Source organism: Mus caroli, chromosome 7, assembly GCF_900094665.2.
Source record: "Mus caroli chromosome 7, CAROLI_EIJ_v1.1, whole genome shotgun sequence".
NCBI classification, from domain to species: Eukaryota; Metazoa; Chordata; class Mammalia; order Rodentia; family Muridae; genus Mus; species Mus caroli.
In genome coordinates this window covers 90,442,526-90,470,435 of record NC_034576.1, presented here as the reverse complement: position 1 = coordinate 90,470,435, position 27,910 = coordinate 90,442,526, and the positions used below count along the sequence as shown (strand labels likewise).

Here is a 27,910-nt window from a genome sequence, read left to right as displayed (position 1 = left end):
AAGAGCTCCGGGGTACTGGTTAGTTCATATTGTTGTTCCACCTATAAGGTTGCAGATCCCCCTAGCTCCTTGGGTACCTTCTCCAGCTCCTCCATTGAGGGCCCTGTGATTCATCCAATAGCTGACTGTGAGGATCCACTTCTGTGTTTGCTAGGCCCTGGCATAGTCTCATAAGAGACAGCTATATCAGGGTCCCTTCAGTAAAATCTTGCTAGTGTATGCAATCTAGCAACTATCCAGAGAAGGCTGCATGAAGAGCAAACAGCTTTCTTTAGAATATTTTCTGGCTTTCTGATTTTGATCGAAAAACCCAAGAATTACTTTTAGAATTTCTCTAAAAAAATTTCTGACTTGGTCAGAAGATCTAAGAATTTTTTTATTGCAGCTTTTCTGACTTTGGTCCAAAAACACATGAGCTATCCGGAGAGCTTTTAGATTTTTTTTACTAGCAAAGGGAGCTGTCTCAACCAGAGAGAGCTGTCTCAAAGCTAGCTGTCTCAACCAGAGATTTTTTTTTCATATAGCCAAAAAAAGGCTGTCTCTAAACACACAGAGAACAATCTGAATAGCTGTTTCAAGCAGACCACAGAGCCAAAAGCACTACAAAGAGCTGTTTAGGGAGACATCTCTAGCAAATCATAGGCAGAAAGTTTGGAACCACAATTTAACTTAGTCATTTGTTTCATAGCTCTCAACCACCCCTTCTCTAAGGAACCCCGACCTAGCTGAGGCTGGTGCTTTGTACTGATGGGTAAGAAATATGGAACATTCTCAAGTCATAAAGGATAAACACTCATCACACGTTTAAAAAAAAAAGAATAAAGAATGAATCTAAAGCTCAGTATGTCAAGTAAAATAAGCCTGACAAGTAAAGACAAATACCATTCTTTCCCTCCCATGCATGTATGTAAGTAATAAATAATTGACCTAAAAATAAACAGTAATGGCTACATGTTGTAACTAGGGTACAGAGATAGAATAAAAGGATTGGTTAGGGTTTTTCAGCATCCACTGCTTGGATATATTAATATCACATTGAATTCAAATTAACATACACAATTAACTTGTTGCTTAAAGTTTTTTAAATGTTTAACTAAACATACTATGAATTGCACAGTGAAAATCTTTAAACCAAATCTCTATTATTGTTGTTTGTTTACATAATTATCAGGAAGCTGTATCACAAGTCCAGGTGCTGCACTGCAGTGTCTAAGCTAACTTAACGATGTTCTAGTGATTCTGTTCTACCAGGAAAACCTATTGATACATTTTCCCCCAGAGCATTGCTGACATTGTTTAGAACAAATTATCATCTTCATATCATTAAACAGGAATAAGAAACAGTGAAAACTAAAACAATGAAAGAGTGAAGCATAAACAGTATTTCACAATTAATCAAGGGAGATACTTTGCCACCTTGTTTTTTATTAAAAAAGCAAAACTCCACATGCCAGTATGTTATGAGTGCATACCAAGTAGATGGCTCAATCTACTTACAGATTGAAGGAAAATAATTCAGGGAAAAGTGGCTGGATACAAAAACTAAAAAACTCCATAGTCTTATATTCAAAATGCCCTTCACAGTAGCTACAAATAATATAAAATACCTTGGTGTAACTCTAACTAAGCAAATGAAAGACCTCTAAGACTTTGAAGAAAGAAGTTGAAGAAAATGGAAGGATCTCCCACGCTCATGGATTGGTAGCATTAACATACTAAAAAGGCAGTCTACAGATTCCAACAGATAGCAAGAGCAATTTACAGATTCAACACATTCCCCATCAAAATTCCAATGCAATTCTTTATAGACTTTGAAAAATAAAATACCCAACTTCTTAAGAAAAACCAATAGCTAAAACAATCCTGTATAATAAAAGACCTTCACGTATCACCATTCCTGATTTCAATCTGTATTACAGAGCAATAGTAATAAAGGCTGCATGAGATGATTGGCATTGGCATAAAAACAAACAGCTTAATCGATGCAATCAAACTGAAGACCAAGAAGTAAAACCACAAAATATGGACACTTGATATTTGTTTTTTATACAGAAGCCAAAATTATAGTGGAAAAAAGAAAGCATCTTCAACAAACAGTGCTGGTCTAAGTTGATATCTCTGTGTAGAAAAATGTAAATACAGTCATACCTATCACCCTGCACAAAACTTAAGTCCAAGTGGATCAAAGGCCTCAACATAAAACCAGATAAACTAAATCTGAAAGAAGAAAAACTGTGGAATGGTCTTGAACACAATGGCAGAGAAGAAAATTTCTAAGTAAATGGAATCTCATGAAACTAAAAATCATTTATAAAGCAAATGGCACTCTCAATAGGACAAAGTTGCAGCCGACAAAATGGAACAAGATCATTACCAACCCTACATCTAAGAGAGAGCTGACATCTAAAACATATAAAGAACTCAAGAAAGGAGACATCAACTAACCAAACACCCAATTCATTCCTCTAGGGCAATCTCTAATAGCTATGAAAAAGTTAAAGAAGTGTTCATTGTCTTTAGTCAGGGAAATGTAAATCAAAATGACTAAGATTCCATCTTATACCTGTCAGAATGACTAAGATCAAAAACTCAAGTGAGAGCACATGCTGGCAAGGATATGGAACAAGAGGAACACTCCTTCATTGCCAGTGGGAGTGCAAGCTTGTACAAACACATTGGAAATCAATTTGGTGGTGTCTCAGAAAACTGGGAAAAATTCTACCTCAAGAACCAGCTAAACCATTACTAGTTATATAACCCAAAAGATGTCCTACTATATCCCCTAGGACACTTGCTCAACTATGTTCACAGCAGCTTTATTCCTAATAGCCAGGAAACTGAAAACAGCCTAGATTTCTGTCAATAAAAGGATAACGATAATGTGGTGCATTTTCACAGTGAAAAATCACACCATGAAAAGATCATCCTGAGGGAGATAACCCAGACCCTGAATGACATAGTATGGACTCACAAGTGAATATTAATCATACAGTATAGATAACTACACTAACATCTCCGGACTCAAAGATGCTATGTAACAAGGAGGGCCTGGGGGAGGATGCTTGAACCTCTCTGAGAAAGAGAAATAAAGCATACATCATGGGTGGAGGGAGGGAGCAATCAAGGTTGGGCTGGAGGGGCTTTGGTGAGAATAGAAGGGTTATAGTCTGGGAAGAATGAAAGGAGAACTGGGAAGAGAATTGGAATGGGAGATGAAGGATCTCTGGGACAAGCTAGAAACTTAGGACAATGGAAACTCCCAGGAATCTATGGGAGTGACCCTAGATAAGGCTGTTAGTAATAGGGGATATGGAACCTGAAGTGACTGCCTCCTGTAACCAGGCAAAACTTCCACTGGATGGATGAGGACACCAACTCACCCATAAAACCTTTGACACACAATTTGCCCTATCTACAATATGTGCAGAGATAATATTGGAGCAGAAATTGAAGGAATAGCCACACAATGACTTGCAAAACTTGAAACCTGTAAAATGAGAAAAGATCCCACTTTGGTAGCAGAATTTTAATCCAGGAACAAAGCTGCTCTGATCACATCTAAAGACTTTCTAGATCTTTTTTATTCAGCTGAAATGCAGACCTGCCCTTATTACACACTTTGAATCCATCTGGCTAGAATCATTTAGTACACACCTATAATCAGACAAAGTCTCTAATCAGAAAAAGATTTGACAGAATGAGTCAGAGATAGTATACACTCAGTTCTCAGGAGAAAGGCTATTTAAGATCAGTTCATGGAGAGTCAGTTCTGTTCAGTTAGTTGAGTTCAGACTATTTGTTAGTGAGTTGGGAGTTGTATCTGTTGGGAGTCAAGGCAATGAGTGCAGTGCAGTGCGTTGAGTTCATTAGTGAGTCCCATGCAGGTCAGCAAAGGCAGTTGAAGCCAGAGAATACGAAGGAGTCAGGCAATCCGAAAGAATTGCCAGAGTTAATTTGAGACCTACCAGGGTAACTCAGTGAGAAGCTGAGAGAAACCAGATTGAATCAGTCAGCTTGGAGAGGTGTTTGAGTGTGAACAGTTTAGAAAGCCAGAGTTCAGAAAGAACTAGAAAGGATAAGCTTATTTAGCAGTAATCCTCCAAGATGACAATTACATTTGGTGAATAAAAGTACCTCTACACAGTCCTGACACTATTAATGATACTCTGCTTTATTTGCAGACAGAAGTCTAGCATAACTGTCATGTTAGTCTTCACCCAGCAGCTGATGGAAGCAGATGCAAAGACCCAGAGACAAACATTAGGCAGAGTTTCAGGAATCTTATGGATAAGGGGGAGGAAGAATTGAAGGAGCCAGGGGGGTCAAGGACATCACAAGAAAACCTACAGAATAAACTAAGCTAGGCCCATAGGGGCTCACAGAGACTGAACCATTGAACAGAGAGCATTCATGGTTAGGAACCTAATTGCAGCACACATACAAACACACACACAACTCTGCTGCATGCCTTTGGATTCCTTTCCTCTAATTAGACGGCCTAATCTACCATCAGTCAGGCAAGTTGCACCTAGTACTACTGCAACTTGGTATATAAAGGCACCTACCTATGGGAAACTTCCCCTTCTCTTAAGAGAAAAGGAAGATGGGACAGTGGAAGGAGAGGTAAAATAGAAGAACTGGGAGGAAAATAGAGAGGGGAGGCTGTAATCAAGACATAAAGTAAATAAATTAATTACTTCATACAAATTTAAGGTCAGTCTTTAATTGGGTCTACCAATGAAATCAATCTGTCACAGTCTGAAAAGAGCAAGCACCATCCATTCAGTGTCATATGCACATATGTGCCTGCCTAAGTTTACAAAAGTATCGAAGCAAAAGACTTTTCAAAGTCTCTCAGAGCAGAATGGGAACTGATTGGACTGACACATTTAAGAAGAGGGACATTTCTCTCCTGACTCACAGCATCTTCTTTTCTTCTCTAGCTCTGAAGGACTAGTTTGTCTTGCCTTTCAAGAATACTCTCTTTGTCCTTTGTTCACTTGGTCTGTATTATAAATCCCATTGCCTAGTTTCTTAAATATTGTAAATCACTGGAAATATTAATTCCTTTGTTTTATAGGCAGTATAAATCACAGGAAATGCAAGTACAATCACTTAATATTAATCTGAATCCATGGTCTTCTGTACTTCTTATGAAATCATGGATAACATTTTCTAGAGAGAACATTTTGTGATCGTTACCAAAGAATTCCGTGATACAGAACAATCATTTTTAAGTGGAAAGTAACTTGATATTTGAAGACAAGGTGCTTTAGAAAATTGGAGTTTATCTTTTTATAATTGATAGATCCATAAAAGCATTTTGAATATTCTATATTTTCTAAAAAAGAGTATAGTAAACTAAGCAAAGGGGAGAGTTATAAGATTACTAGAATAAATGCAGGGGTCTGGAGAGTGATCGATCTGGAACTAGAGGGAATTATCCCAAACTACTGAGAGATGGAAATAGAGATGCATACACAGATGGTTATAGGTAGATAGATGACATGTGGATAGATGGGTATACATGTCAGCAGATAGGTAGAATAGAGCAGGAACTGACATTTTCATTTTATGTGAAATCTCACAGAAGTTTTCTGTGGAGCCATGTAAAATAACTACAGACATCACACTGGGACTTTCCACACAATCCCATATTACTGTATCTTATTTGTCTCAAGAATATTTTCAGATTAGATACCATTTTTCTTTGTGAACAACCATACTACTCCACTACTACATGAGAAAATTACAAGGAATCATGACAAATATAGTCACTACTCAGAATCTTGTTTGTAATCAAAGTTCATTCTGAAATCATCAGAAAAACATGCACATTATAAAATCTAATTTTTTAACATATAAATATTCAAACCTACAGCCCACAAGTCGTGTTTGTATTATACTATATTTTATCAATAGAAACTGAAAAATCAAAGAAAATGCTTTATTCTCAATAATATGTCACAATAGGCTATTTAGATATTATAGAACATTAAATGACTATATACAAAATTTATTCATAAAAAGTATATTTTTCATCCTATCATAGCCCCTTATTGACGTAGATTTCTTCTAAGAAAAAGAATTTTAAAATTTTTGCTCTTTATGGTTAGTACTTCTATGAAAATATAAGCAAGTGGTTCACATAGAATTCCAAATATGAAGAACTGCACCTTGTTTTTCACTTAAAATGAGTTTAGAGATGATTTATGTCATTAGCAACACAGCATGCCATTCATTTTAATAAGTGTAAAACAATGCCTTTATGAATATATTATCATGTATTTTATTAGATTACTTATTTAGTATTATGGTGCCATTTAGGAGAAAACAATAATTGAAGTTTGTAAAACGCAAAGGTAATAATTTGTTGTCCTAGGAGCATAACATTGAATTGCCCTCTCCTTCATGGTGTGCAGACTTTACATTTCAGAAACTTGAAGTGAAAGCCTACCTTCTAATTTATCATATTCTTAACTGAAACTCATCAATTCTTGAGTTTGAATTTTGTTTTTAAACAAGCATCAGTATTCTCTCTGTTAAAACTAGAACAACAAATTCTCCACCAGGCTTCCCACATCACAGAACAGAAGGTAGTGTTATCCTCTATCAATGTGCTTTAGAGACATTATTTGTAATTTTCTGTCACATTGAGTTATGGTTACATGTGCATTTGTGTATGCTTCATCCTCTTTGCCAGACTAAAAATCCATAGAAGATTTTGATATATAGAACTATCCAAAAGACTTGAAAATATTTGCTTTTAACAAATGCATGTTACATGAGTGTATCCCCAGAGCATTAGAGCACTGGATCCTCTTAAATTATAATGGTATATAAAACTCTAAGTTAGTAGCTACATGTTATAGTTCTGGCTCTAAAATTACTATTAGATATATATATATATAAATTAATTATTCAAAAAAATTAAACATTTTACCTCTTAAAATAGGAATAAAATATCTAGACAGACAATGTCACTAGATTGTTGTGAGAATCAAATATAACTGAAATTTTTTATATGAAAAATATCAGGATTGTAGGAGAGAAAAGGAAATGTAAGGTAAGCAGGGTTGACTTGATGGACTATTACTTAGAAACAATTTGCAATGGGCAAGACTCTGAAAGTGAAAAGAACAAAATGTTCTACCAGAAAAGGAAAAATAAAAATCAAAGATTTTCCAGTCCAACCATTTTACTTCTCAGACACATAAACATATCTACAAATAAACTATCAATTTATAAATGAAAACTTCCAATGATAGAGGGATATCAATTAGTCTGGAAAACTAGTTTACTGCTTTTATGTGTACTGCTCTCTATATAATGATGAGGAGCTGTACAGTGAAACACATGCTATCATGTTACTTGATTACTGAAATCTGACACATCTTCATTGGATAAACTCTCCCAACTTGAAGGAAACTCCTCCAAATCAGTTCACTAATTTCTTAATAGCTAATCACCGTATCTTTATTGTATGGAAGATTGTGCCCAACTAATATGTTATCAAAAAAATTTAAGTCTTCTCTCTTCTAAGACTTTTCCATAAGTTTCCATAAGATTTAAGAAGTATATTCTGTCTTATTCAGTTATTCAGTATTCTATTGTGCTTAACATATGGAATTTGTTTCCTTAGGAAAACTGTTACCAGAATATTTAAATCATGCAACTCCTATAGGTCAATACAAATGTATCGCAACAGTCTCAGACAAACCAAAAGATTGAAAAGTCACATATTTGAGAGAATTTCAGGGTACTGTTAGTAACAAAAATAATTGTTACTTTATAAACTATGGTTTAGATATTCCCCTTTATTATAATACTTTTCGTGTAGCAAAGCAATACATTTCAAAATGTTATATATTTTATTAAAATTATGTCCCAAATATATTCAACATAAGCATAAATTTAAATTGTTTTTCTTATTGCAGATTTGATTGTGCATTCTATATAGCAAATATTTTAACTCTACATTGTTTGATAATTCTCCATAACAACATACTAAGCTACATTCCTTTCTGTGTATATTTATGTCTACCTCCTTTTGACTATCAAAAACAAAAGAAGATCAATGATAGAATATTAATGACATGAGCTGCTCACTGAAGGGCCAAAAATCCTGAAAAATACTAATAAATAAGTATCAAAAGCTGTTGTCAGCAGAATTTGAAATTGCACAATACATATTAAAAATGTATCTTGCTATTTAACAAATTAATAGACACATAAATGGTTATATTTGCTTAAATATAATTAGCTTTTATCATTCTGGTGAAAATAAAGTATATCAAAACACTTAAAATGGTGAGGAACATTTTAACCATGCAAAAGCTTAATATTTAGCTGAGAAGTTGGAAAGTATCATAAGACATCTTTAATGTATTTAGAGGGAATCACATACCTTCTGTGTGCACAGCTGAGACATAAGTCCAGTTGTATCTCTTCACTATGTCTACCATGGCTCGGGCTTGCTGGGCATCTGAAGGTACAACCCTCATGAAGTATTTGAATAAAGTCTTGTCACTCAAATCCATGCTAGTTGCAGAGTAAGCAATCTGAGGTATGTTGAAAAGCTGGAGCAAGTTCTGAACTTGAATGGCCACAGAACTCGAGCCAGGCCCAATGACTCCCACTATGGGTTTCTTGGAGCGGAAGGAAGAAGAGCCATCTACACAGCGTACCAAGCCTTCTTCCTCTTCCGAAGAGATGAGGGAATCCCTTATAAACTCGATGCTTTGCTCTAGGGCCACAGCAGAATGCCAGCAGGAATCTCTTATCTCACAGCCTAGTGTGATGTTGGGCAAGAGTGTGGGATCTGAATTGATCCTTTCCAAGGTATGCAGCATGGCTTCAACTCTCTGAATGCCATACTGCTCACGGACTGCCCCACACTTCCTCTCGTGAACTTTGTCCACAGTTGGTTGGTGGTGGACCGAAAAGAGAGCTCCAATAATAATGTCACCTGGCATGTGAGCCACCACCCTCCTCTCACTGGACTGTGCACTTCCTCGTACATCTTCTTTCAGAAGTAGGACTGACAGGATCAACAGAAGGACCATTTTAGGTAAGGAATTCAAGCTAATAAAGACATCATGATGGAGGAAACTCAGATTTCCAATAGGTACAGTCAAATGATGTCCTGTGTTCAGTGGTGCATTGAGGAATTAGGCAGCAATTTAGATATATTCTCTAAAACATAACAAGTTCCCCAGGGAGTGTTGAGTTAGATGCATCCATATGATCAGAATATTCATAACCTGAAAATGAAATGAGAAGCATGAGTTTGAACGGTGTACATACTAGTCTGGAACACTTCTAAGATCCATAATCATGAAGAAATAGTGTGACTGATATTATAGACAAAAATAAAGAACTGAAAAGTTTGGTGAATTTTTGTGCTTTGTTTTGTCACCAGGTGAAACAGTGTCTTAATCTTGACTGTTTTATATTCATTTGTTGTTGTTGTTGCTGTTGTTCATCTGGAGTACAGAAAAGCAAATGAGATATACAGCAGACATACCTGTGAAAGAGAGCTTCCTAGTATCCAAACTACTCCCTGAAATAAAAACACTGCAAACCTCACTGATAAGTGCATATTAGCCCAGAAACATAGAACACCCAAGATACAATTTGCAAAACACAAGAAAATCAAAAAGAGGGAAGACCAATGGGTGGATACTTCATTCCTCCTTAGAATAGGGAACAAAATACCTATGAAAGGAGTTACAAAGTTTGGAGCTAAGATGAAAGGATGGACCATCCAGAGACTACCCAACCTGTGGATCCATCCCATAATCAGCCACCAAACCCAGACACTATTGCATATGCAAGCAAGATTTTGCTGAAGGGACCCTGGTATAGCTGTCACGTATAAGGTTATGCCAGTGTCTGGCAAATACAGAAGTGGATGCTCACATTCATGAATAAGATGGATCACAGGGCCCCCAATGGAGAAGCTAGAGAAAGCACCCAAGGAGCTGGGTCTGCAACCCTATATGTGGAACAACAATATGAGCTAACCAGTACCCCCTGAGCTCGTGTCTCTAGCTGCATATGTAGCAGAAGATGGCCTAGTTGGCCATCACTGAGAAGAGAGGCCCCTTGGTACTGCAAACTTTATATGCCCCAGTACAGGGGAATGTCAGGGCCAAGAAGCAGGAATGAGTCGGTAGGGGAGCAGGGCAGGGGGAGGGTATAGGGAACTTTTGGGATAACATTTGAAATTTGAAATGTATATAAAGAAAATATCTAAAGGGATCTGCAACCCTATAGGTGGAACAGCAATATGAACTAACCAGTACCCCCAGAGCTCATGTCTCTAGCTGCATATGCATCAGAAGATGGCCTAGTCGGCCATCAATGGAGAGAGAGGCCCATTGGTCTTGAAAACTTTATATGGCCTCAGTACAGGGGAACGCCAGGGCCAAGAAGTGGGAGTGGGTGGGTTTGGGAGTGGGGGGGAAGGTATGGGGGACTTTTGGGATAGCATTGGAAATGTAAATGAAGAAGATACCTAATATTTTTTTTAAAAAAAGAGGGAAAAAAAAGAAAATATCTAATTAAAAAAAAAAAAACACTGCAAACACAAAACCCTAAATACTTTTCAAAATTAGTGAGTGACCTATGGGTGATGGGATTGTGTCCAATTTTCATTTTTATTCTAACTTTAATGAGACTTCAACTTCTTTCAAATTTTCATCACTGAACATATATTAATTATCCAGTTATAATAGCAGTCTTCTTTAAAGAGCTGGGTTGTAGCTCGGTGGGACAGTACTTAGCTAGTTCATTTCAAGACCCTGAATTAGATCTCCATAACAGCCAATTAACCAAAACATAAAATCATACATATTTGTTGCCTGATGCAATGTAAAGCACATTGTATAAGTTCGTTGAGATGTATAAGGTCTGTGACATTTAATATGTAATATATTAAATGAGAAGACTATTTGAACATTACAAACCAGTGTTGCAAGCAAGCAGGAGTGACAGGCATACAAATTTGCCAGGAAATAATTTACAACTTCTAACACTAATAGTTATTAGTAAAGTGCTTATCAATGCAGAAAAACAATTTTACCAGTGAATGAATTTTGATGATATGTGCCACACTGGCCTTATGATCATCAACATAAAATATCATGTTTTCAAATATCTTAAATTGAATAGGTCTATACGTATTCCCAACAGAATCTCTTTTGTTACTGAAACTCAAACAAAACCCTGTACTTAGATGAAGACAAATTATTCTCTGCCATTCTTCTTGGTACTCCAGACACTTTTCAAAACAATGTTGGAATATTACAATAACATTTTTAGTAAACAGCCCTCTATCTCTGATTTAGAAATAAAAATTCCACTGTAATATAGCTCTACAGGCTGGAACTACCCTTTTGAGAAGAAACTTGGTGTAGCTATCACCATAATCATTTGTTACAGCTTAAATTCCTAGGATGAAAAAAATAATAATCCCAAGCTTCCAACAGCAAATTCTGTGTTGTTGGTTAAAAAAATATGTAGCAGATTAATGGTTGTTTCTTTCATTGGATTTACTTTGAATGTCACCATTATGGCCAACCAAGAGTTTTAAATTGTTTGACAATTTAAATGATGAACACCCAAGAATTAACTGTTAGACACAGGTAATATATCTCTTCAGAAATTTCTGCCATTAATTTTCATCTTTAAAAAATATGATGGTTTTAGACTTCATCGGAATTTGAAAAACTATATACTTTGGACACACAACGAATATACCTTGAATTATATTTCTCACAATAGGTACTTTTATTACACTGTTTCCTTCAGCTGTTTCCATAGCAACTGAGAAAGAACACTTTGCCTAGTACCAAACATGAAAATTAAGATTTCACCAATAGCTACATGATCCAGAAAAATGAGGTGCTTGCATACACAAGCTTCTTGTGTGAATCATGTGGATCATATTTTATAATTTAGAAATTTAGACAAAAGTGAAGGGAACAAAAGTGTTAGTTAATTTTCTCATGGTAAAATTGTCTGAACACTTTCAAAATGCCTGCTGAATCTCCTAAGATCAAAAACATGGAATAATTGTTTAGTCTTATGGTCATTAAAGATTGATCATGAGTATAAGTAGGTAAATTCAACAACAAAATATGGCTTGATTTTATACTACAGTATGGGGCTAGAAATGGCCTATCAAAAATATGAAGCTGAGCATTCAACCTAATTTTTAGAGTCGTTTTAGGAAGGTCATATATAATGAGATATGGTATATGTATTTAAGTATCTTATCTCTATTTTATACATGAAATTATTTGACTCTTTCAAACAAAATCTGCCTACTAGGTGGAAAATATGTGAAAATTTTGCACAATGGTGCACATTTTTTTGTTGTTTTTGTTTTTGTTTTTCAAGACAGGGTTTCTCTGTATAGCTCTGGCTGTCCTGGAACTCACTTTGTAGACCAGGCTGGCCTCGAACTCAGAAATCTGCCTGCCTCTGTCTCCCAAGTGCTGTCATTGTCTTTTTTGAAGAAGTCATTATAACCCAATAACTCTATATATATGTTATATATAACATTATAAGGATATATAAACATATATATATACACACACATATATGTATATGATTTTCTCTTAAGAATTGAATAATTAAGACTATAAATGGTATGTATGTTCCTGATATTCATAAACATTACAAGTCAATATTCAAAATAATGGCATCTGTGAACACCAAATTAACTTTAAAAATGTTAAAAAAGAAAAAATGAAAAGATATTCACATGGAAAGATGGCTAGGACATATGAGGGGTGGAGGTACAGCATTGGCTTGTAAAGCTAAAAAAGAGCCAGATATTGTTGGGTCTCCTAATGTTTAAGGTGACATGCCACTGAAAGTCATCCTGCAGACGTAAGCAAATGATAGACAAAATTTAACTATAGACATGCAGCAGAACATTCGAGGTAACAGATGGAAGAAATCTGATGAGAAGACACATAGTAGTCTAGAGTAGAATGACAGCATCTCAGTCATGACCGATAAAAGTAAAAAGAGAGAGAAGTGGATAAAGTTAGATATAACTTGAAATACAGTTCCCCCCATGAGTGCTGATGAATGAGATAGGAATAGAGATAGAAGAACTTTGATCTGTTCCTGAAAGTCTAAGAAACTAACTTATTTTAATATAGTGAAAAGAGATGATACAGCCAGATAAGTGAACAAGTGAACAGCAGAAGAAAATAATAATTTTCTTATAAATATTTCAAATTTGAGATGCTTTTGATGTGTCCAGGAACATATATGAGACATGGATTAGATAAGAAGTTTAGTGTGAGACATAAATAGAGAGCAACCAGTGTATAAAATCTTACAAATGCATGAAACCACCCAAAGAGAAAATATAAACGTGTCAAAAATGATGCTAATAAATGAGCTCCACAAGGTCAGATTTCAGAAGAAAAAACAGTCAACTTAGGAAAGAAAACAACCTACAGCATGAGAGACAAAGAAGAGGAGCAGATAATAATGAAAATTGGTGGTCTCAGCATCATATATTCAGAGACATATTCAAGGCTTCTATGTTGAACAGAAAAAAATGCATCTGGATCCATTGAAAATATATTTATAATGTGCATTGTACATCTTGATAACATTTGACACAATAGCTGTGTTTTATATGTTGGATACATTGCAGATTATATGAACATTGCTTATAAAAATCCAAATGGTGGAGCTGGAGAGATGATGGCTCAATGGCTAAGAGCACTGACTGCTCTTCCAGAGATCCCGAGTTCAATTCCCAGCAACCATAAGGTGGCTCACAATCACCTGCAATGAGATCTGACACCTCCTCTGGTGTGTCTGAAGACAGCTACAGTGTACTCATATAAATAAAATAAATAAATCTTAAAAACAATCCAAATGTTTAGACATTATTTTATTTCCTCTATCTCACAAATATATATTATATATGGGTTTTGATGTTAAAAACTAGTCAATAAATTCTAAATTTGTAAATAAAATTGTTTATTTCTGATGATCCTAAAATATGTTTTCTCATCATCCTAGTTACCTTATTGTTGCCTTATTATCCATTGCTATAAAAGATATATTAACAATATTTTAAAGTCCAGGAAAATGCAAGGGACCATAAAAACACATCTTTTAACTTTTTAGTGAGCCCTCTGGGGGTAGGAGGCAATGATATTTCAATAAAGAGAAGCCATAGATGTATATAATGTGTATTATGTCTACTAGTTGGAAGTACATACATATACTTTCCCTGTCAGGCTTAGTAGACAAAAGACATTTCTTTACAAGTGTAATGACTTGAGTTTAATTCCCAATGCTCATAAAAATCTGGGCATGGCCTCTCACATGCCTAAAACATTAGAACTCTATAGAGGGCAGATACAGAAAGATTGCTGGAACACCAGCCAAACTCAAATTCACTGATAAATCTTATCTCAAAGGAAATAGGTTAGAAATAATAGAACAAGATACCTGACAGCCTTTTCTAGACTCTTCTCTGGTCATATCCCTGCATACATCGATAGTCCCCTCTTCATACACAAACATATTATAGTTTTGAAATTAAGCAGAAATATAACTCAGCTTCTAAACCTCACAGAAAAATATTGTTTATGCTATTAAAATACTATAAATTAATGGTGATTAAATTTCAAATAGATGGACACATAACACATAACATAGATCAATATCACTCCTTTTTCCAATAAATAATTATTGAGTGGATGGTTGGACCAAAATTTCTGCTAGACCTTGAGGGCTTCATTTTGGATAGAGAAAGTTCATGCTCTTATACTACTCTAATCTAACAGAGGGAGGAGTTGTTGTACGATAAAAAGATACGTAAGTGAAAGTCCCTATGCTACAAGGTACTAAACCCAAAAGGTACAAAAGAACACTAGACAATGGGGCAAGATATGAAGGGTTAAGCATGATAATGTTAAAAATGTTACCAATCATATATAAACTTAAAAGGTATTGAACAAATATGTACATAAATAATTAAAAGAGCCACTCAGGATAACATCCAGAAAAGGCACATTTTAAATAAGGATTAAAGCTAATATCAAGTTTCTGTGGGGATTTTGTTTGGTATTTTGGACAATACTAGGAACCAGTGTTCCTATAAACTGCTATAAACTGAGAGAGAAGCTGAGGCTAGTCTGTGAGGTCCTGGGATGGTGTTAAGGCTGTTTGGAGTTGAGGAGACTTTGGCTAAAACATTGTACTGGAATGTTTTCCTGCAAGGATTTTCAACAGAGAAGGTTTAAACTCTGGCTCTCATTTAAATGAGAGAAGCAACACAAAGGCAGATGCTGGCAAAGCAAGAAAAAAATCTATGGAACCCAATCGGGTGCTAGTGGTTGGATAGTAGATACAGCATCTCTATCTATGATGGTCACAGTAACGGTCCTCTGTATATTTTGAGGGTAAAATGAAAGGGTTTTGCTGTCAGGTGAGTAAAGATGAGAAGGTACGGAAACTTTGGAGAAGGTGAGTGAGTTGGTCTTTCAGCCTGGGCAGGTGAAATCAAGTCTTCATTGTGTTTGAGGAGGAAGGAGTAGCATGTTTGAATAGAGATAATGTTTTGTATACTTACTAGAATTTATGATCATATGTGGACAAAACAGCTGGATATACTAGGTTGAGTTTCTGGAGAGATGTCTGAATTGTAGAAAAATTATGGGAGGCTTCAGCATACAGAGGTCTTTTTTTTCTAAACCAAGAATTTGGGTGAAATCACCTAGGAAGCAGAAAAACAAAAGGTAGTTATTTACACAAGCTGCATTCCACAGGATTCTGAGGGTGAAAATATCCAGAAACAATGACAAACTAGAAAAGAGGCAGTATTTGGCTCAAAAACTTTCAGTTATATAATTTAACTGAATGGTATGGAGAGTGATATATAGTATAGTCATACTGTGTTGAACAGAGATAAAAGGCATGTATGATTTAGTTTTCATTAAATTTCACAAATGGGTATGCACTCACATACAGAGTTTCTTCCCCAAAACATCTAAGTTTATTAGTGTGATTTGAATAGTTTGGGGGTTAAAGATTCCAAATTCTTTCTCCAATTCTCCTGGAGTCTCTTTGGTGACCTTAACTCCCAGCCATTCACCTCTAGCCACCTGCTGGCACATTCCTCCTTAGAAGTCACTACTCAGTCTTACTTGGCTCCAATAGCTTTGTTCATACTGTATGTGCCCTTTGATATGGTTGTTACAATAATCTTTATCACACAGTTGAATCCAGTAGAGGCTACTGTGGATCCTAGAACCATTCTTTCCTGAGTCTTTATCCTTGGCCAGTTGATGTTGCCGAGACTTCCACTCTAACTAACAACAGCATAAACTGTTACCTGTGGCCAAATGTTATGACGGATTGCAATATTTTAAAATATTTCCATTAGATATTGAGCTGTGGAATGCTTCCTGGGGCCTCTGAGCACATGTGGGAAACTTTATTCATACATTATTTTCTCTTCCCAGCCATCTCTAGTACTTTTCTTATGCTATTTATTTCTTAGCTAAAGTGGTAGCTGTTTACACACTTTCCCAGTTACAACAGATTTAAAAGTCATTAAAGGCTACATATGTGCTACCCTGAGCATAATTTGGTTTAATCCTTGCACAGATTTAAATGTTTGATAAATCCTAAATGTGAAAAATATTGAAATGAATTGTCTCTATATAATGTTATTTTTGGTTACCTGGCCAAGGTTCCATTTCCTCCACTTCCTAGAAAACTATGTACATAATAGTTATGCCCATCCTGTGCAGTTGGGCATAACAGGACCTCAAAGATGAGAATTGGACTGGAGAAATTATTAGAGAATCTTGACTATTCCCCCATGTTTTCAGTAGATTACATAAAAACAGTTTCAAAAACTAGAGAGTGCCCTGATATGGTGCTATGTAAGTGAGACCCATGGAGATTAAGGGATCTATACCAGGCTGGGATATGGGAGGGACATTCTGATAAAGACATATGTGGAAGCCAGTGTTTAATAACAGGATGTCTTGCTTTTCACTTTTTGTGCATGTTTTTGGGGAAAGAGAGGTCTCCCATTGAATCTGGGAGTAAATAGCTATTTCTATTAGAGTGACTGGATTGTGGGTCCCTGATATCTGGTGGTCTCTGACCACCAGGGCAAGGGTGATAGAATGAAAAATAGGAATCAATATGCTAGACTTTTGATGCTGAGTCTGAAGATTCAACTTCAGCACCTAATTAATTTTATGTATGCTTGAAATTCACAAAGAACATCAACCAAATAATAAAACAACATACTATCATCACTTCATATGAACTAAATCATACCATCTCAAAAATAAAATGGTGTGTGAATGTGTATGTATGTGTATGTGTGTGGTGTGTGTGTGTTTGATTGTGTATGGTTGTGTGTGTTATAACTCTTGATCTGTAGGAGTGGCAAGTTGGTGAGAAAAAAAGTAAGTTCTTGATATGGATAATGGGGATGTATTACCCTATATAATGATCAAAAATGTTTTTAAAACAGCATAGGCCTAAATTCTAATAGCATGAAGATCATTAATTCAATTAAATTTGTTATAAATAGTTCAATTTATATAATATGTTAATTCAACATGCTAATATCAAAAGCAATCAAGTGCTTTAATCTCATTTACATTTTTGGATTCATTGTGCCTTATAGAGAGCAGTAGACACATATTTAATGTACAAGTATGCTTTTTCCTTAAGTAATTATGCAGCCTCATTTCCTATATGGATGTAGATAAAGAGAAACTGGTGGGTAGCCTTTGATGTAAATAAGAAATGACAGTATGATCAGACTTAACTCACTTTATCTTTTGTTTTTAACAATCTTCTCAGTGCCCAACCATCTTTCTGGCACAGATGTCTCTTATATAACTTAATCCCCACACAAGCAAATCACATAGTTCAGGACTTCAACACTAACAAGATTTCTTTTGCATAAGCCATAGTCTCATCACAAACAGGGTGTCAATATTGCGTGTACAGTTAGCCTTTGGTAAATTTTATTTATAGAAACAACTGCATATATAGATAAGAAACACTCAGTAGGATAATGGTATTGAGTCCCATGCAATGTGGGAAAGCTCTCTGTCATCAGTATCTGACGCTTACATCTGTGACCTTGTAAACAACAGAGAATAGCATCCTCTTTGCCTAGCTGAAGACAAAGAATAGGCCATATTTTAATCCTCCCAAAGCCATAAATGGCACCACACAAAGATGAAATCTGCAATATTATGCATTAGCTAAAAAGTGCTAGCTGTACACTGGAGCTCACTAAATCATTGTAAATCATTTAAACAAGTGGCTTAGTAGTCCACAAAGACATGAAACTGCCGTTTTCCAACAAAGCAGGGAAAAAAACACTTCTAACTTGTCTCAATTTAATTATCAAGCAGAGATTTTAAGCTTTAACCATTTTATAGCCCCCAGATGCTTTCTTTAAATTTATGGCATATCTCTAGTGATTGCAAAGAACTATTATTCCTGTTAGAGTTTCAGCCACCAGATATTTGAACACATATTTGGCATTTTTATAACTTGATGTACATTTACTCACTAATTGCTTTATTTATTGTATGTATGAAAACATATAAATGTTATTTTACATAAGCCTTGCAAAAACCCTAGAAAGTATTAAAATTACTAACTACATTAATACCTCTCACTATGGAAACTTACAGGCATTTATGTAATTTAGAACATTTCCAAAACAATAGTCAGGAAACAAGTCAACTGTCTGTGCTGTCCACACTTCTTATAAACAAATGGCAGTGCCTTGTGAAGAACCTAATGGTTTGGTTATTTAGAGTTCAAATAATGACAGCACATCATTCTAGAGACTGAGCTTTCCATTAATTGTTTGCCTTAAGTCTATCCATTAGAAACTACATTGAATAAATCATATTGTTAATTTTGCTTGCCTGAATTATTTAGAAAGATCACTTTTTAAAAAACACAGTGGAATTATGGTTGTCATTTAGGACTAGGTAATGTTGTTGTAGCAAGATATTGTCTTGTCTATTGGAGGATATTAAACAGTGTCACAGTTCTACGTCTACTGAGCCAAACGACTGGTAACACAATTTTTTATTTATGAAGCGAAATGTACCCCTAGACAGCACTGAATGCCCTTGGCAGGAAAGAAGCATTTCCAGTTTGAAAACCACTGATATACGTGAAAGTCCTCAAAGTATTTTCCACATCACTCATAACAGAAAAGATCAGCTAAGGGCTGTTCTTTGTATTCATCATTTTCACACAGCTTTTCTCTGCAACTTCCAAATGAGATGAAGGAGGTTAAGTTAGGGTGTGTGTCCTTTTCTCACTTTGTTACACATTTCTGTGTGATCTTGTTGCTGAGAATGTTACTTCATTGTGGAGACAAAATTTTAACTGAGATAATGAATGCTTTCCTTTTACATTCACTTAACATGGCTCTGAATATCCACAAATTACAATAAAAGAATGTGAGACTAACATAGGCAATATTTGCTATATTAAAGACTTCTTCATTCTAGTTATAGAATTCATTTTGATTTGATCAGAATAGCAAATTCTATTTAATATATTACTTTACATATATATATATAATTTTCAAAATATCATTTAATTTTTAAAGTCAATTATAATGTATTATTTACTTACTCCTAAAGAGTAATGTTACATTAAGACAGATTGGTCTTAAACTTATTTTTATCATTATAAAATAACCCAATCACAAAAGAAGTCTTTAGATAAGCACTCATTGATAAGTGGATATTAGCCTAGAAACATAGAACACCCATGATACAATTTACAAAACACAAGGAAATAAAAAGAGGGAAGACCAATGGGTGGATACTTCATTCCTTCTTAGAATAGGGAACAAAATACCCATGAAAGGAGTTACAGAGACAAAGTTTGGAGCTAAGACAAAAGGATGGACTATCCAGAGACTACCTCACCCGGGGATCTATCCCATAATCAGCCACCAAACCCAGACACTATTGCATATGCAAGCAAGATTTTGCTGAAGAGACCCTGGTATAGCTCTCTTGTATGAGCTTATGCCATTGCCTGGTAAATACAGAAGTGGATGCTCACAGTCATCTATAAGATGGAACACAAGACCCTCAATGGAGAAGCTAGAGAAAGCACCCAGGAGCTGAAGAGGTCTGCAACTCTATATGTGGAACAACAATATGAACTAACCAGTACCCCCTGAGCTCGTGTTTCAAGCTGCATATGTAGCAGAAGATGGCCTAGTCGGCCATCACTGGGAAGAGAGGCCCCTTGGTATTGCAAACTTTATATGCTCCAGTACAAGGGAATGCCAGGGCCAAGAAGTGGGAGTGGGTGGGTAGGGGAGCAGGGCTGGGGGGGGGGTATAGGAAACCTTCAGGATAGCATTTGAAATGTATTTAAAGAAAATATCTACTAAAACAAGACCAAAATAAATAAATAAACAAAATAACATGATGTGTATCATATAGATATGATGCACATTAGTGCTATTGTTATTATATTTTTTCATTAAAAATACTTAAGCTAAAAAGTTTAACATACATAACCTTCATTCAAAACTACTGTGACGAGTATCCATTAAAGAAATCTTCAATAGCTGACATTTTGTAATGACAGCACAATCATGTCTATTTAAAATATACTTTTTGCTTCTAATTCTTCCCTTCAACTTTCTTGAAGAGTTTGTCTAAAAAAAGAAGATATTTGAAACTGTAATTATGTACCATTTTGATTTCTGATTTTCTCACAAATTTGCATATCTAATTTTGAATATTCTTAAATGTTTTAGAAAAAAAACATTTGGACACTCCCTTGTGGAAGAAGGAGATGGTGCTGACTCAAAATTAGTAGAATTTAAAAAAAAAAAAAAACACAAAAACTCAATATGAACTAGCCAGTACCGCCCCCCCCCCCCCCGCTGAGCTTGTGTCTCTAATTGCATATGTAGGAGAGGATTGCCTAGTAGGCCATCAATAGGACAGGCCCTTGGTCTTGCGAAGATTATATGCCCCAGTAGAGGGAAATGCCAGGGCCAGGAAGCTGGAGTGGGTGGGTTGGGGAACAGGGTGGAGGGAGGCTATAGGGGACTTTTGGGATAGCATTTGAAATGTAAATGAAGAAAATATTTAATAAAAGAAAGAAATTAAAAAAGAGGAAAAAAACCCAACTTACTCTATATGTTCAAGTGACAAGATAATATTCATGCCAAAAGCTAGAATTTAGGAGTCAAATATCCCTGGGTTTACACTCATGCTTTGGTGTGGTATGAACAGTGAGACTTTAGACAAGTTATATAGTCCACTTCGCCATATACAGCTGTTAACAATAAAAAAAATAAAGAGAGAGCAAGAGAGAGAGAGAGAGAGAGAGAGAGAGAGAGAGAGAGAGAAATTCATGTGCTATTGAGAAAATTAATAACTCAGGCAGCATTTTACATCCAATGTCCTGCAGACAACAAATTTTCATAAATTACTTTTATATACTCATCACCAACAGGTCAGGGAAGTTACTCCAATTGGAGCAATGAATTTCTCATACTCACTTGGTTGTATTAATATCATTCTAACTTTCCTCATCCACTACAAACAAGAAAAGTTGGGTATTTGTTTATATAATAATATATAATGAAATATATATAAAGCATAGGTATGATTTAATTCTGTTTACAAATTCACATACTCAACAAAAGGTGAGATACACATTCATGCAATCTGGTGCCAAATCTTCACTACTAAAATACACTGCAAACCACAATACACTGAGAACAATCATGAAAGAGCCTCCACAAATATCTACATTATAGATTGATGCTATAGAAACAGAGTATGTTCTATTCATACTGACAATTTTATAACATACAGCATATGTATGTGTTCTGGGGGTTGTTTCTTGCTACCATTTTCATGTTCTAACAATGAAAGAAAAACTTCACTTTTTACAACAAAAAATATTAAAACCAGTATATCGTGTGACTCATTTGATGATTAGCAATGTAATACATCTAGTACTTGATACAATCCCTAACGTGCTCAATAAATAATACTTACCCTCGCAAGCATTGACCTACTACAAAACTTTTATTGGAAGCCCTATCGCCAAACATAGATGCATTTGTGCTTGTTTCTCTGTGTGTGTATTTCAAACAATATTATTAGCATTAAAGTATACACTTATGTCTCCTCTGCATTAATACTGGAGCAATGAAGACAAATCTTTGGAATGTCTTTGTATTTAAACCCTTTCTTTCAAATGAAATGAGGGAATATCAAGAAGGCATTTTCTGATTTGTAAACAGTTGAAAAATCAAAGTCAAAATGTTATATTCTTAGGTCATTTGAGTATGAAATAAAACCACTTCTTTGGATGTTCCCTTCTTGTGTGTCTTCTAAGTACACAACAAGAAAGGACATAAAGAGATGCCTTAGGTTCAGAATTAATATTTCCAAACAAATAATTCCAAATCAAGGACAATTCTATGTAATACATTGTCATGTTCTCAAAATCCTAAGCAAATCTAGTTCACATTAGCATACCACATATACTAACATATTTCAAAAGAATCATCCATTTTTTCACAAAGTTAGATTCAGCTGGATGTATTTAAATAGTATGAAGAAAATGGTACATACATAAATGTTTAAGTCCATATATGTGTCCATATATCCAGTAGCAAAAATGTATAAAAAAATATGCCTCTTCATTCCATGAATGTAGCAAACCTTGAATAAAACATGCATCCATATTTTACTCAAGTAATACAATTATGTACATATTTACAGTTTATTCAATCTCATTTTTTTCTGATTAGTGTTCATCTTCTCCTATCATTTGATTTTCTTTCATTTTTTTGTTAGAGGGCCTCATTTAACTTCCCACATAACTAAGGATTACTGTGAACTTTTGTGCTTCCTGCCTCAACCTTTCAAGTGCTGAGATTTAAGTTATACATCACCATCCTCAGCTTTAATTTACCATTTCTAAATGCAGAAGTAGTCCCAACATTCTTCAAAAAGTCAATATAGCAACATTCCTTGAAAAATTCTCAATGCATTTTGAATAAAATAAGAATCATGAAAGTTATTTACTCACAAATATAAACATTTTAGTGGAGCCAATTAATTTAGTAGGAAACATGACAAAATAACAATTCAGAGAAAAGAGATAAAATGGTGTCTCCTTACCCAAGTATTCTCAAATCATAGATATTCTTTACGTGGATAAATATCTATTACTGAATTTTTCAGTGTCCCCTGGATATCGGTCTAAATGTCTATGATGTGTACTAAGAAACAATGGTAAAGGTCTGTGTCTACATTTGATAACAGGCTAAGATTTAAGCAAGTACATGGACTGTCCAAATGCCATTCTTATCCAAATAACCTCAGAGTGGCCTATAATAAATAGGCATTAAATTTTCATTTTCTTTTTCCTCTTTTGTTCTTTGGAATTCCTCTGTCTTTTTTGGGCATAAAACCCAGAGGGAAAACACTGCTATGGAACATCATGGAGCTCTAGAAGATGCAGTTGAAATACATGAATTTTACATTTAGTCATAAAGTGTAAAGGATGAGGAAAAGTCTTTTTTCTAAGTAGTGGTTTGTTGCTCAGAAGTGTCCAGTGAAGCCTAGGGAATAGTATGAGTACCTGTCCAAGGTGCTGAAGAAGTTTCCAGGAGAAGGATGCAGACTTGGTAGAACGCAAGTCATTAATCTAGTGAGTTTGGCAAGCAAAGTTTTCTATTTCTAAACCAAAGATCCTTCAAAATTGAAAGTTCCACAAATGACAAAAAGATTCCTAACTGACAATTCAATATGTATCACACAGAATTAACAGAGAAATTAATGGAGGAAATCCCCTCCACTCCATAAGGGAAGAGCACAAAGCACTCACAACAAGAAAGAAATAGCACACCGATATCCTCTGAAACTAATAATAAGGTGTCAGATAACTCAGAATAAATCTTTGCTGGATGAAGGGGTGCTCTTAGTGCTAAGCATTCTCACTAGAATGTTATAAGCAACCAATCTGCTACCAGAACTAGAAACACAGGAGATCACTAGTCCATTTCTTAAGCAATTTAAACAATAAAATATAAAGTTGGATATTGAAAGGAAGAAAGAAAGGTGAGTCCCCCTTTCCACTTGTGAATACCAATTTCTTATGAAGAAATAAATTGATGCATAGCACTACCACTTGCTTGGATACCCAAGCTAATTCAGGTGAAACAGTTCCAGGATTCTGACTAAATAAAAGCAAGAATCTGTTATCACTTTCTCAAAGTCACTTTTCCTACACCATGCACTCTAAAGAGAAATACGAACAGCCATACATCCTACAACTAGGTGGGTAATCACCCAGGTCAAACATTACTTCCTGCTGAAATGTCCCAAAATAGATTAGGCTACTGTAAACATCAACTAGAGTTTGCTTGGTAGAACTTTCCTGGTTCCTTGTCTCCAAGTCCTTGTAGCCTGGGATCCCTCTACTGCCCTCTGATCTGCTGCCCCTGGGTAGCTTTGTGTCTGGAAGGAAGGGAAAGCTATATCCAAGGAAAAAGAAAGCGCACGAAGTTGCGCGGGGGGGTGGGGGGGGGCGGGTTGGGGGCGTTCAAAGGACATTGAGATAGAAACAATAAATCCCAAGCTGTGCTTTCAGTACCAAACGCTGTACCCCCACCCCACCCCGCCCCAGGCAGAGGAGAAGCCAATCTATTACCCAGAAGTGATTATCCTTTCTTCCCTTCTCTACCTTTGCTTTCTCAGTTTTGAGTTCTCCAAAGGACTGGGTAAGCCAGTCTGCATTCTAAACCATGTTCTCCTTTCCTCAGAGCTCAGACACAGGGATCCAAAGGCGTGCATAATTCCTATCTTAGACCTTGCATCCCTCCCCCTGCTCTCTTGCTCGCGCCTTTTCCACCAACAGGTTTAATTAATGATGGTATTTTGTAAAAGAAGCAGATGTGAACCTCTTCAGCTCTGGCCACCCTAGATTCATCTAAGTCCCCTCCTCCAAACCACACTGTGAGCTTATCAGCATGCTTAAAGCTTCTAAATCCTTGACAGGTCTGATGATAGATACCTGAGCACACAGACATAGCAAGCTTACCCCCTGTTGGCCACGCAGCAGGCACTGAGATGCTGTCTAGCTAGCCCCCCGGAGTAAAGTTGGGCAGCAGAAATCAATGGGGTTGAGCCAGCTTTTCCCGTCTTGGGCTTTTCCCCCACCCCAAGATGATCCCAAGCTCATCCCTTGTGCTCGGAGTGCTCAGAAGAGCGGAGCTGAGGGCGGTATGTACAGCAATCTTCCCCTCTATGGAGAAAGGGGGAAGGGGAGAAGGGGAGAGAGCGGAGGAGGGAGGGGTGGTAGTTAGTATTTATAGAGAAGAGACTTCTCTGCGCAACTTTTTGGTGCCACCAAGTGGCACAGTGAGTTCCTTTAGGAACACAGACTCCTGGGCAGATCAGGATGGGTATACTAGTTTAATGGCCAGACATTCAGGATGGGGGGAGCTGAAGACACCCAGGGAGATGAGTTTGTGAATGCACACCATCTCAGCATCTGCAATGCAAATCTCCAAATTCTATAAATGAATATACATTGACAGAAAAGGGCTAGAGATGACTTCTTCAGTCAAATAGAAGAGGAATCAACATGGTATGTGCCAGCTTCCTGCTGCCCACTGGGCTATAGACATGCATGCTCTAAGAGAAATATCCCTTTTCTCTTTCCTCCCTAACCCTTCTGCTCATATAACAGAACATTCCTGTCTCATTCTAAAATCCTCGTTTGCCACACAGTGACAAACCTTGAAACTAGAATGTGATTTTCTTTATCATAATCAATCCCAGGTAACTTCTCAAAGCTTAAGTTAAATAAAAACAAACAAACAAAAAACCCCAAAACTTCACAGCCTATCACCAAAATATGTTTTTAAAATGCTATTTCACTAGACAATAAAATAAACAACAAGCAAACAAGCAAAATGTAACTTTAAGTTTTGTGCATCTGAAATTCTCCAAACAGCTGTCAAAACTCTGTAATCTTTGCATGGGCCTGAATGTTTGGCTGGACTCAACCTTTCCCATAGACCTTTCATAGAACCAGCATGCATTATCCAATAATAGTGTGAACATTACAGCTGTTAAAATACTTGGAGAGAGAACATCTTTACAATCTATTTGCCTGTATTTCCGGATATCTCCCTTCCCCCTTTCCCTATACAATTCTTCAAGCTTATACAAACACACACTATTTTGTGAGACTTCAGTGTCCTAAAATGCAGTATGCTTTCCACTTTCCTGATGGAGAGAATAAGTATACAATGCTTGGTAGTCTTGTTCAAGGTCACATATTTTCCTACACAATGGCCTAAGGGCTTCTCAGGGTGTGACTGAATGAACATTGGTACCAAATCTGACAGACCCAACTCTCCTTGCTATACTACCACACATAGCTCATGGAGTCTGTTCAACTCCCCTCTCTTTCCTCTTGATCTCCATGTTCTTCGTTATCATCCTTTATGAAAGTTCTGTCAGAGAATTTAAGGTTAAAAAAATCTTCCTTTCACTGCTAGAAATATATAATCTTAGCTGTAAGGGTCCAGCTGTGCTGATACATCTCATAAATGGGTTAATGATTCCAGAGAACCTCTTGGTCCTGGTGTTATAGTCATTCAAATGTCATTTTAGAATTGTAATACAGTATTTAAAACATCCATAATCTTTTTCCCTGTCTCATTTTTGGGGTGCAGCATCAGCAAGTGTGCTTACTACAGCCCAAACATCAAATATCCTCAGAGATCTAAAATTCTCCTCCCTCGCTAAGTGCATGCTTTATCATTGCACATGTACCAGCATGAGACAGAAGCGGGGAGGCTTTATTGGTTTTATTTTTTTTTCTGCCAATGATTATTTTAGCTATTTTCTATGGAAACAACCCCACTGAAACCCTTCAGTTAGGTGAATGAAAACAAAAAGATATTCAAAAACCTCCCATTTAGCCATACCACATTAGCCCAGGCTCCTGACTCTAAATTCATGTCTAATTTACAGAGCACATGTCCTTGCGGGGTGACTTTCTTAAACTTGCAGGACCTTCTAGTATCCCTGGCTTCACCTGTCGTCCACCTGCCCACCACCTGCCCTTCTGGGTCCCTTTAGTCCAAGCACCCGCCCCTTGCTCGCTCACTCTCCATCCCTGCACTGGGGGAGGGGCTCCGGCGGCATCCTACATCCCTGGTAACTCCACAGCTGAGAGAAAGAAAAACAGCGCTATGCTTACCAGGTGCGCTCCCTGAGCCTTGCTCCTCTGGACAGCCGCTCCTTTCAAGCTCCCTGCGCTGTCGTAGCGGCCTTGGCTGCTGCAGAAGCGCTAGTGGCTGCGATCTAAGCTGTAGTGGCAGCCAGCAGAACGGCTGCGGGCCCGCGGTGGTGGCGCTCGCTCTCTCGCGCCAGCGCCTGGAGCACGTGCTGCGCCCGGGCAGACGCAGCTGGAAGCGCAACGCTGGGTTGGCTCCTACTCTTGCAGAGTGCAATTGGGGGCGGCTGGCTAGCCTTGGATCAGTGAGTGAACACTGCTCCTAAAGCCTCTTGGTCTCAGGGTTCAGGCCAGGGCAGTCTTGGACTTCCTCACTACCTCATTCCCACCCAGAGATGGAGAAGCAGGAGCTGTGCTGGGAGGCGTGGGTGGCATGTCACTCAGAGAGAAGCTGGGGAGCAGGTAGATAATCAGCTTCTCTCTGAATATAGTACGAAACTCCTGACAGTTATTGGGAGAAGGGGTATTATTGCTGGAAGACAGAGAAGGAGGAGTAGGAAGAAACAGAGAGACAAACACAGAGACTGAGAGACACAGAGATAAGAGA

At 36.7% G+C, this 27,910-nt stretch overlaps 1 protein-coding gene across 8 annotated transcripts in view; it reads right to left on the bottom strand.

Moving 5' to 3' along the window:
- Nucleotides 1-27,700, bottom strand: part of Grm5 (glutamate metabotropic receptor 5) — a 910,014-nt gene extending 882,314 nt beyond the window's left edge. For 2 of the 8 annotated variants that reach the window (XM_021167178.2, XM_021167179.2), the window contains exons 1-3: nt 27,328-27,700; nt 15,620-15,763; nt 8,408-9,263 (exon numbers count right to left, since the gene is read on the bottom strand). In XM_021167178.2, coding sequence (XP_021022837.1) covers nt 8,408-9,065 — 658 coding nt within the window. In that variant the 5' untranslated portion in view covers nt 9,066-9,263; nt 15,620-15,763; nt 27,328-27,700. Of the gene's footprint in view, nt 1-8,407; nt 9,264-15,619; nt 15,764-21,219; nt 21,364-22,676; nt 22,767-25,152; nt 25,361-27,327 lie in introns of those variants that run through there. The other 6 variants (XM_029479680.1, XM_029479681.1, XM_029479682.1 and 3 more) reach the window with 6 other exon arrangements.
- Between the last annotated feature and the right edge of the window lie 210 nt (nt 27,701-27,910).